General features: G+C 40.8%; 1 protein-coding gene across 2 annotated transcripts in view; it reads left to right on the top strand.

Moving 5' to 3' along the window:
* The window catches only part of RSL24D1 (ribosomal L24 domain containing 1), a 93,895-nt gene that overhangs the window by 39,234 nt on the left and 42,592 nt on the right, over positions 1–12,069 (top strand). Inside the window, exons 2-3 of one of the 2 annotated variants that reach the window (XM_044078942.1) lie at positions 2,306–2,419; positions 4,526–4,639. In XM_044078942.1, the coding sequence (XP_043934877.1) occupies positions 2,306–2,419; positions 4,526–4,639 (228 nt within the window). The remainder of the gene's footprint in view (positions 1–2,305; positions 2,420–4,525; positions 4,640–12,069) is intronic. The other variant, XM_044078944.1, reaches the window with a different exon arrangement.

The following is a 12,069-nucleotide window of genomic DNA, read 5'->3' as shown; positions in this document are numbered from 1 at the left end:
ACAGTCAATCACCTGTTCGTATTGTGGCATTATCCTTGCAGAAGGTGCAGTGATGCTCAATGCTATGCTCATATTGGCCAGGAACACATACTCCGAGAGATTCATGTCTGTCTTCATGTAGTCTTGAAAAGTTATGTCTCAAGTCATTTACAAATACATAGACTATGAAGATCTTGCAGATGTCATCTTTGGCAAACAGCTAAGAGGTGTCCTGTGTCTGGCATATCGGGCATCCTTTAACCTGACACGGATGGACCTAATGCACATTAACAAATCAAATGGCATCAGAAATACTTGGTCCAGGGATCTAAAACTCTAATGTAACATCAGGAGAACAGCTTGCATCTCAGAGGATACTACTGCTGTGGAACTGTCTTGCCAATCACATAAAACAAAGCTCAGACCTGTCCATATTCAAGCAGAACATGGATATATAGATGGGTAATACAAAATCTACCCCTAGACTGCACCCTCTACGAATAATGGACAGAGGCTACTCCTAAATGCTTTATCCCATTGCATAAGGACATCTGCCTTCCAAGAGGGGTATGTTTAACCAAAGAATCACAAATTAAAAAATTACTGTTCGTTCAGCATAAGTATCCAATGTAGAGAAAGTTATTCATTATGAAGGCATCAAGCACCATCAGTTCCAACACAAAGAATTCTATTTGCATTCTAAGCAGTACTAATGTCTGGTTAAGCATCTACAAATATGTTGAAAAAAATGTACATAAAGCCAAATATTTTAAGCAGTGATAAAAATGCAAGATTGTCTGACAGAAACACAGGACTATAGCATGAAGTCTGTTTGCAGCTCACTGCACTAATACACAAATTAACAATATATACCAAAATCAGCTAGTTTCAACACAGAGTGCTCCTCATGAAACAGTAATCCTGAATCAGCATCAGTAGTGGTTATGTACCATTTCAAAGACTACATAAGGGAGTTGAGCTCCATGATTCAGCAGTACATTTTAAAACATAAATAATTGGCCATCAGCTTTTACATTGCAGTTTGCAAATTAATCTTTCAGAATGCAACTACTTTCTGAGGAAAAAAAATAATTTTAAAAAGTAAATCGACAGATTAGAGGTGCTAGCTAGCAATGTTCCTTAACAGGATGTCAGTCACTCAGAAAGATGAAAAGAGTTCCTCAGCAGTCACAAAAAGCTTTTTTCTTTCTTTTTTTAAGCAATACAAATACTAAGTCTTCTTTAACCCACTACTGCAGCAAATCAGATTGCAAATAAATCAACCAACATACATCCATACTCTAATACATGGTCAACTTCAGTGGAATAAAAATACCCAGCAACACTACTGCTCTAATCACACTAACACTTCCTGTAAAACAAAGACGTGCAGCAACAGATGACTACTACAGAAGTTCCTGCTTCTGTTTTAAGCAGATCGGAAGGTGGGGTGAAGTCCGTGATTGACTGCACAAGGGCGTGCATAATTATAGAATGGGGGTTTCGTGGGCGAAGAAGAGGAGGGTGTGTTCAACTGAAATATGCCGTCTGAAAAGTGGGTGAATTGTCGGAGGCTTAAGCAAGTGCAATGAAGTTTTATTGAAGATGACTAGCAGTACTAATAGCTGCTCTATCAGAATCTCTAAAAGTAGAGAAAATGACTGTTTGTTTCTTTGTGTGGTAATGTTGTTTCTGAGTGGTGGGATCATTAGGGGAGAAAATTAGATTGTGGAGCAGAAATAATGCACTATTTCCTGTAGTTGTCCTTTAAGTACTGCCAACGAATTCTGTAAGGCTCTTTCCTCACTTAAAGTCTATCGGCTTTTCCCGGTTAGGGATGGCCACAGCGGAACTCCGGTCTGCTAATGATTGGCAGTGGATTTTCACGGTGCCTAGTTGCCAGCCCAACGCCTAACCTTCAAAGAAGGCACACCCATTCACACACGCACCTACCTGCATGTCTTTAAATGTCACTCGACTGTGGGGTGGACATGCAGACTCCACACAGAGGGCGCTCCAGCCGAGAATCGAACGGCAGAACCTTGTGATGTGAGGCGACAATGCTAACCACTGCACTATCGAGGCCATCAGAGGTTTACTTCTTCCAGTTGTTATTGATCAAAGATGTCTAGGCATTCATTTTCACTACTCTTTTTTTCATACTAATATAGAACAGCAGCCCTAGATGGTACAAAATTGTATAAAAAAAGCATATAAATTCTCTAGCATTTTGACTGAGGAGGCCAGAAAACATATTGTAATAAAAATCCTTTTACTTAGACTAGTCTGTGGTTGTCCTCCTTTATGCACTTAATTCCTCTTTCAGAAACCTCTTCTAGGAGACCGAAAACACAATGTCATGGTTCATTGTCATAGCAAGAAGGAATTGACTTCCTTGTGTGTCCACCAAGAAAACCAGCTGGCTTCCTGTTACTGGAAGGTAATACTTCAAATTCCCTTGTATTTTAGCTGTTTTAAGAGTTCTGTTATCCTTCTTAGCAAACTACAAACACATCTTAGAACTCATATCATATAGTTTATTATACTCCCCTTTCAATTAATAGTTGGTGGAAAATCTGTTTGTATTTATTTTACCTACACTTTGTCGGCCAGGTTAGTCTCACTGGGCTAATGGCTTCTTGGAGACCAGTGATGATAGTCATACTGACAACTAATCATTTTCTAAACTCGTCCGAGCTACTTGCAATACCCTTCCTGACACTTTGAGAGGTGTTAATGATCTCTCACACATTTATACACTACAAAACGACTGCTAAACTGTCCTTTTTATTTACAGGCCAAGGTAACCTCTGCTTGGTCAGTTGACTAATTTTATCATATTTATGCATGGTTATACAGTCATTCCAATTTATTTAGCAGTGCAGGGCCACTCAGCTCTACACTTTTTTTTTTTTTTTGTACATTATTAACCTGCATTCGGGTTCGATCCTCGGCTGTGGTGCCTTCTGTGCGGAGGCTGCATGTCCTCTCTGTGGTCGCGTGCGTTTCCACCAGGTGCTCCGGTTTCCTCCCACATCTCAAAGACATGCTGTAGATTTGATTGGACACTCTAAATTGGCCCTAGGTGCGTATGTGTGCCTTCTGTGGAAGGTTGGGCGCCGGGCTGGCAACTCTACACTGTAAAACTCCACTGCCAGTCATGAGCGGACAGGTGATCCGCTGTGGCGACCCCTAACCGGGAAAAGCCGGAAGAAGAAGAATTAACCTGCATACCTACGGTAGCGGTGTTGCCTCACAGCAAGAGGTTCTCCCGTTCGATTCTCTGCTGGATCACCTTCTGTGTGGAGTCTGCATGTCCTCCCCGCGGTAGAGTGGCGTTCGAAAGACGTGCATAGAATGGGCGTGCCTTCGTTGAAGGTTGGGTGTTGAGCTGGCACCTCAGCACCTGTAAAAAATCTACTGCCAATCATTGGTGAAAGAAGATTAACCTGCATACCTAATATTTCTGAGTAATCCAGTAGTCTATATCTTGTTTTAACACATTTTTGTTTTGACACAACTAAGGATGTATACGACCTCATTCGTTTACTATGCCAACTACAAATGTTCTGTGAAATGTTTAGCTCTGAGCACTTAAATAAATCTGAACTTGTGTAATATTTTGCTTATTAAGTCTGCAGGCCACCATTATGACATCAAATAAGAAACGTTGTTCTAGTATTGTAATTAGTCCTCACCAACTGGATCACCTGAAACTTAATCTTACTCCCCTGTACGAGAATAACAGGGGTGGTTTTTTCCTTAGACCTATTTTCTTGTTTAGTAAGACTGTTTTACATTTTGTACAACCCGTGTATCAGAACATTTCTAAGGAGGGCTGGATCCCCTCTAAACCCTCCCAAAACAACTGGGTAGATGTTAACAGGGCTACCTGCCCCTTTATAAATGGTATGTCAGAAAACACAAACTGCAGACACTTCTGATAAAAATCGGCTTACAAGAGAGAGAACATCATGTGTGCAAGTACAACATTTTCACAGTGCCTAGTGTTTGCATACCAAATTATTCCTCCATCTATTTGCTAACCAAGTAAAACAGGCAAGCTCAATGACCCTTGTCATTTTTTCAGTATTAGCCAGGTTACAACATAGTCTTACAACACACAAATTATTTTGCAGAAATTAACAGAAACATAAAAGTACAGCATTTACAGTTCGAAGGAAAATGAGGCAATGAAAATAAAAATGTGGGCGATCTAAAAGCTCTACAAAGTTAGGCTCAGCAAGTGCAGTTATTTATGTAGCTTTACATTTTTATGTTTTTTAAGCTTGGAGGTTCTGACTTTTGATGAGGATTCTTTCTTTTGAGGTAACTGTTTTGCTCCTGAACTGTAATCCTCCCCTTATCCAGGCATCAGGGAGTGGAGTACTACCTGCCTCCATTGATTGTGTCTACTCTTTCCTTCACTTGTTATGCTTCATGAAATTGAAGTTTGCCAAGTCAGTACAGTATAGTTTATTAGGATGCCTTACAAGGTATGAAAAGTATTATCCACCTTAAATTGTGTTTCATTTACTCCGTGTAGGTTTTCAGGTTCTGTAAATCAAAATGCCACAAAAACTTTAAGAAGAAACGCAATCCAAGAAAGGTCAGATGGACGAAGGCCTTCAGAAAAGCAGCTGGTAAAGAATTGACAGTGGTACGTTAACATTATTTAGCAATTGTTGCATGTTATTAACAAAATGTGAACATAACTGTGTTTAGCTACAGGTGGTTTGTGTTGATAAGGATTGAAATACTGTGAGAAAGCTTGAGAAGCTCTTCCATTTCCTATGTAGCTTTTTGTCATACGAGACCTACCAGTAGCTAGAGTTAGGGGTTTTTTTTTTAAGTTGGAGTTGGCCTTATCAGAACTGCTACTCCCTAGTGAATTTTGATGATTGGAGTGAGTAGTTTACAAGTCATGTTTGGATTCCTAAAGTCACTTCTCCCCACCCCTTGCATGTGCATTAAGTCGACGTTCAGCACATCCTGGACAGGTACAGTTGTTGTGTCCCCTTCATGATCTGCTGCCTGTTGAAAGAGCAGTGGTGTTAATGCTGAAAATGTGCTATTTTGTTGATTTCCGATTCTCAGCTTGGCAACTTGATTAGTGAGTATACTGTATGGGGTGGTTTGAGAGTGGAATATGGTGGAAGGTTTGGTAGAAATGATAGAAATAGCTAGATGGAACAGGTGTGTTTTTATTGTCTGGTGAGAGGATGCTGATACACATTGAGTATTCCTATGCCCTTTCAGTTGATTGTATTTAATGTAGAAATACTGAGGTGAAAGGTGGTATGTAATCATGGGTTTCAGTAGTGTGTCACTGTTGCAGTAGCCTAGGCTAAATGGGTTCAAGCTCCATAATTCCGTCCAGCTTCACAAAGCTTTTGGGTGTCTGTATTAGAAGCATGAAAAGGCTTCTTAGCGAATACGGAAACAGTGACACACGTTCATCAAATCGCAATTATGCGATTCAGTGAATGTCATAGGGCAAGGAGATAGTTAGCCAACTTCAGAGTTGCCCTTTCCTTCCTTATAGTGCGATCTTGGAGTTGGTATATTTAGTTAGGTTGGTGTGGGGGGCAGAGCCCCCCTACCTGTTTATGGTGTTAAATTATTTTATTTTTTTTGTAGCGGACGGCTGCCTAAGTTTTTTCCCTAGGGAAAAATTAGATTATGTGGCCGTTCGCTATTGTCAGGTTTAGTTCATTATGTGTCCACTTTTATTTATCCGTACATATGCACTTTCAGTCTTATAATAAACACCCAGCTTTTGGCACTTTCTATACACTCTAGTTGTCAGGAGGTTTAAAGTAACAGTTGGAGCTCGGAAAGCTTCAGAGTTTTTTTGCACCAAAGAGTGTGCACCTTCTGTGAGCCCAGTGTAGCTGTTGGTTGTCTAAGAATCCTACAGGGCTGGGCAGATAAGTCCCCATTGGTGGCAATACTTTTCACTGATTTATGCTTTATGAAGAAAACTAGTGTTTTTTGTTCTGTCAGACTTTGGGTGTTTGGCTAAGAATTTGGCTAAGAAACTAAATGAAACACTTAAAACGAAGAGATGAAAGCTGGAAACTGCCCAACCAAAATTGCAAACAGTCACACAAATCAGATGTCCTTAAACGGTTAGCTTAACACAGTTTTATTCGTGTTTTCGGAACCGACTATGCGTTTCCTTCCTCAGAAAAACAGACAAAGCAATAATAAATCAATAATAAATCAGTCACACCCAGCCCTTTCATTTAAAAAGCCTAAAAGCATCATGTGATGCTAATTAAATTTTACAACACTTGGCTTTAATTGACTAGTCTGCTAGAAAATCCTAAAAAAATATATTCGCACAACAAACATTACATCGCAAGTTGTTTCAAATGATTAGAACTACTATGCGATTTATTTATATGTGTAAATGATCAATGTTGTTAAAATATTCACTAATATGCGGTTCAATAAACCATAATATTTATCACATTTCATAGCTCCATTAAAAATCACATAAACTAAACTTATTATACAATACATCATAAATCAATACTTCAAGTAATGACTCTATTAAAAATGATGACTCTGTTAAAAATAAACAACGTCGCCCAACAAAAAATGCGAAAGACCTCAAAGGTCAACTTCCAAAGGCTGTTTGCACATGAAATAACTAACGTCGAATGTGAAATGCTACAATACCTTTAAACTGGGGATTCCTTCCAACTAATAACTAAGTAATAATTAAGCCAGCAAGAATAAATGTCAGTAAATTCCGGCAAGTTTAAACAGGACCACTTTAACCAAAGCCAGACGTCATTAAAGCACCCATCCAGTGAGTGAGGGCATCCTTATCTATTGCATGAAAGCTTTTTTAAAACACTAGCAATGGATAAATGCTCATTAAGACCCGGGGGGGATGTGGCTCCAGTTCTGATTTCCCAACATAATTCTTCTATTTCTAAGCTAATTTGCCATGGTCCAACAAAGGGGGCATCATCTATCTTTTTCAACACCATAAAATCAAACTTGTGATTCGGGAATTCCACGATGTGGCTAGCAAGTGCATTGTTAGTATCTCCTTTTGAGATAGCATAATAATGTTCGTAAATGCGCTGTTTTAATTTGCGCTCAGTTTTCCCTATATAAAACGCGTGGCATGCTGTGCATGTCGCCACATACACTAAAGCTTTAGTGTTACAGTTGTATTTGCCCATTACCTTGTACTGAATTTTATTGACTAGGGCTGTGGTTCCTTCCTTGATATACTTACATTGTGCACAGCAGCCGCACTTGCTCATCCCTACAGTGGAACTCCTCATTTTAGATCTACCAGTTTCTAAAAGTGTTTTCAGATTGACCCCCCGCCTAAAAGTGATAGCCGGTGGGCCATTACAGATATTCTGAACATTTTGTCATTTGAAAGCAACATCCAATTTTTACTCAAAATCCCCCTTATAAAATGGTAGTCTGTTGAAAAGGTACATAAAAATCTGAGATTATTGTTAGATTGGCTAAGTTGGATGCTGCCTACACTATTACCCCCTGACTCATTAATTTGGTTAATGACATAGTGAGAAGATAAAATAGGGCTAAAGTGTCCCGTTCTACGTTTATATTCAACTTCTTCTGTAACTTCCTTTATTAATTTTATCGGATAACCCCTATTACTGAACATACCACCTAGCTTCCTGCATTCTAAGTGGAAGTCGTTGTCATTAGTTACCATTCTCGCCGCCCGCACCATCTGCCCTTTAACAACTGCTTTCTTTTGATGGTGCGGGTGGCAACTAGAGTAATGCAGGAAACCATTGGAGTATGTTGGTTTTCTATAGATGTTACTCTTAAATCTCCTATTCAAACAATCCTTATGGAACATGATATCCAAGAAACTGATTTCAATGTGGTTAAAATTAAATGTGAACACCAAAAAGTTAGTTAAATTAGTTATGGATTCAATGAATTGAGGAATACTATCCGAATGCCCCTTCCACAGAATAAACATGTCGTCCTGGTACCTAGTGTACCAGGCGACGTAAGTTTGGAACATGGGATTTTGAAACAGTAATGTGTTTTCCCATTGCGCCAAGACACAATTAGCATACGCCCCTCCACAGGGTGAACCCATGGCTACCCCTGATGTCTGTGTATAGATCCGGCCTTCAAATTTGAAAGTGTTGTTAAAAAGAATAAGCTCCAAGAGTGTCTCGACCAAATAAATGATTTTGTCATTAACTTTTCTATCAAACAGGAAGTCCCTAATCCACTCCAGGCCTATATTATGTGGTATTATGGTATATAGATCCTTTATATCAACCGTGAGGAGCACAAAGGTTGGATCAAATTGAATTTTATTGATAGCATCTAAAAAACTCCAAGAATCCTTGCAGATGTGTTTTTCCTTTGCTAGCAATGGCTTGAGTAAGATGTCAACATACTTAGCACATGCACTCGTAATGGATCCTCTACCGTCAACAATAGGCCTGAAGGGTGGGTCATTGGTGGACTTATGAATTTTAGGTACTCCAAAAAAGACTGGTAACCTAGGTGATGACAGTTAAATAACTGTGCAGGTCAGTGTCAATGTACTCTTCCAGAAACAGATCTTCCAAGATATTTTGGATTTTCCTGTGAGCTATATTAATTTCGTTGACACTGATCTCTTGATATGGCCCCTGCTCTAAGTGTATTAAAATTTTCTCGACATAGGCATAATGGTCCATAAAAATGAGCCCATTCCCTTTATCGGGTTTCATCACTCGAATGTTACAGCCTTTTTGTTCTAAGAAACTAAATGTTAAGGAACTGTCATTGCTTTTCTTAAGGAAGTTATGTACATGATTGTATGTACTTTGTATGAGGAACAATGTCATTTTTGACTAAAACTTTTCAGTACTGCAGTCTTTTTTTTTTTTTGTGTGTCTGGGTCAAGATTCTGTGCTCATCGAGGACTGTCTGGTTTACTTCCCTCAGAACCAGTTGGTCCTTACCTTACACTTTACCAGCACATTCTTTTTATGCTGCCTATATGTTACGCTTCTTCCTTGGCTTTCCTGCAGAGTTACCGTCAATCTATGTGGGTTGTACCTTCCTCTGCCTGCAGAAAGAAGAAAGCTGTTCAGGTGACCTCCCTCCTTTCCATGGGATTCCCTCTTCTCCAGGCAACCAGTCCTTTCTGTTTCCTCCCATTCTGCATCATGTGTTGTCGCAGTGAGTTGTAGAGTCAGTGCCTTTCAATTTCTTAGACAAGGCGTTCTATTCAGGGACTTTACTACTTCCCAAAACAGAGGGACCCCGGAGGCCTGTGCTGGATCTTTCTTTTCTGAATTTGTTTAACAAAATTTCAAAGTTCAAAGTGTTCTCTTTTTAGTCTGTTGTACCAGTTAACCCTCATAGACTCATAGGTTGGTACTAGGCTATCGGCCCTAGGGCCTATACATGCCTAGCCATAACAATTCCCTGGCTATTTCTTCCCAGAGTATTTACTTCCCTGGACCCCTGTCTAGCAAGGGCGACTGACGTGATCCCGGGGGTATTTCCCATCTCCCATACAATCGTCAAGGTTCCTTTTGAAGAGGGCCAAAGATGCGCTCTGCTTGATATGTATGGGCAGTCTGTTCCAGAGTCTGGGGAGTCTCTCGGTCAGGAACGTATCCCTCCAGCATGTTTTGTTCATTGTGATGACAAGGTTTAGATCCCTAGAGCGTGTATCTCTGAAGAATTGGGATTTCTTTAAGTGTAGCATGTCCAACAGCTCTGGGTTTGACATGGCCTTGTATGTTAGCCAGAGATCTCCTCTGAGTAGATGATTTGCGACAAGAGTATAGGTGGAATTTTTTTAGATGGTCAGTATAGGACTTGTGCTTTAGGCTGTGATTCTTTTAGTGAGGTATTTCTGCGGCCTTTCCAGTTGTTGCAGATGTCTTGAGAGGTACATACCAAACTGGGTGTTATGTTCTATAATGGGTCTAATGAGGGATGAGTACAGTGGGACAATGGCCTCCTTTTTTCTGGATGAAAAGCCCTTAGTGATGAGGTGTGCCACATAGAAGGATTTCCTGACTGCTGTGGCGATGTGGTAATCCAAGGGGAGACCACTGTCCACCTGTGTCCCTAAGTCTCTTATCACACTTTCGGTGTTTAGTGTTCTGCCACCTATGTGGTAATTCATGGGTACATGTTTTTTCCCCAGAGGGGATAACTATACATTTCTTGACATTGAGCTTGAGCCCATGGGTATGGCACCAAGCATCTGTTTCTGTAAGGCCCTTTTGTAGAATATCCACATCATCTAGGGATTCAATAATGGCTCCCAGTTTGCAGTCCTCTGTTAACGTTGTTGGCTAGAGTCCCTTATGTTGGCCTGTACTTCAGAGAAATAGATGCCAAACAACAGTGGTCCCAGGACTGAACTGTGAGGTACTTCACTTGTCACTTGTCTGGATTCTAGCTTTCACGATAAAGCTGAACCTAAAGGACTGCTAGCATTCCATTTATGTTGCAGACTTTGTGTGTGGCTTAAGTTCAGTTATCTGTTTCTTCTTTGCACAATTGTCTTATCTTTTCAGACTCTTTTTCGAGCTGTCAAACTTCTGTGTAACCTGGGGTTTCAGATCAGCTCACAAGTCTTTTCTGTCACACTTACTGGTAGGAAGATTTTTTTTTTTTTAAGGATGTTTGTTGGACAAATCCTTAGGAAGAGACTTTCTTCCCCCATAAATAAGTAGATATGTTTAAAGAGAGTGTATGTGCTGATGGCCTTATGATTGGCTTTAGTAGATGTGGCCATTTGGACTCTGTTTGCTTTGGAGGATTTCACTAGTGATCTTATTTGCTTGTTCAGGCTAAGGAGAGAGTGCTTGTAGTTCGGCACTTGCTCCTTCTTGGTCCCAGACAACAATTTTTTTTCCCCTTTTATTATAGCGTTTATTTATTGCAGATGTCCATCAGGCGGGTTTATTCTTCATTGAGGAGGAGGATTTTGTCCTGTCTGGTATTCCTGATTCCATGCAACTATATAAATGCTGGTGTAGGTTTGGACACACGCTAGTTCCTACGGAGGGAGAGGGGGCTGTGAAGTTGTTTATACCTTCCCTCAGGAGGTTGTAATCGGCTTTGGAGAATTTATTTTGTTTGGCCCTAGCTGGGGGAGGCAGCAGAGATAGTGACTTTGAAAGTGACCACTTTGTGGATGGATCTTACCAGGGGAGTGACACTAGGGGTGCTGCAGTGGATGTTCATTGTGTTTCACTGTTGCAGTCATTACACTTGGGTTGTCCTGCTGGCAGGCTATCCACAGTCGGCCTGAATTCCAAAGTCTTGGTCCGGCGTCGGTTGCTGTAATTTCTTCCCTGACGTCAGTGCGCCAGGGGTATAAAAGATGCAGCCGACGCCATTTTCTTCAGTCTTTCTTGCCGCGCGGTGCCCGAACGAAAAGCGGTTTGCAAGTGCCTGTTGGCCGACTCCTGAGATTTTCGAAATTGAATTTCAGATCCGAAGTCTTCTATAAAGCTAAGTACCCCGTTGGGGAAACTTTTTTCTTGCTCCAGACCGATGTCAGAAAAAGTTAACAATTGTATTTCTTGTGGGAAGCAAATACCTCATAAGGATTTTCACTCTTACTGTATTCCTTGCCTAGGCCCTGACCACAATGTTGCTAGTTGTCGGTTTTGTGCTAGATTTAACCAACGCACTATTAAGCGTCGGTACGATTTTGCTTTTCATTATTTTGGCCGAAGGTTTAACTACATAATGCCGTCTGAACAGCCGACGACTGAAGTTCATAAAAAGCACAAGGAAAAAGAAAAGGACAGGCATCCGAGGTCCAAAACAGATGATGCCTCTTCTAGGCCAGTCATCGGTTCGCTGGTTCTCAGTGAGGTGCTTTTGCAGCCCCTGACACCCACTACCACAGAGCCACAAGGCCGCCTCCGACTCCCACATGGAGACAGCTAGGCCTCTGGATACTCAAGGTATTGGGCCTTCGGAAACTAATCCCTCAGATGGGTCCGGAGCCGCTGAGCAGGCATCGGCTTCTGAGGGTGTTTTCAGACCTACACAGCTTTATATCAAGCCAACTTCAGCATCAAAGACAGAGTAAAACAG

The sequence above is a fragment of the Protopterus annectens genome, chromosome 7.part1, assembly GCF_019279795.1.
Source record: "Protopterus annectens isolate FY-2018-M chromosome 7.part1, PAN1.0, whole genome shotgun sequence".
NCBI classification, from domain to species: Eukaryota; Metazoa; Chordata; order Ceratodontiformes; family Protopteridae; genus Protopterus; species Protopterus annectens.
This window is presented reverse-complemented; position numbering and strand designations above follow the sequence as displayed.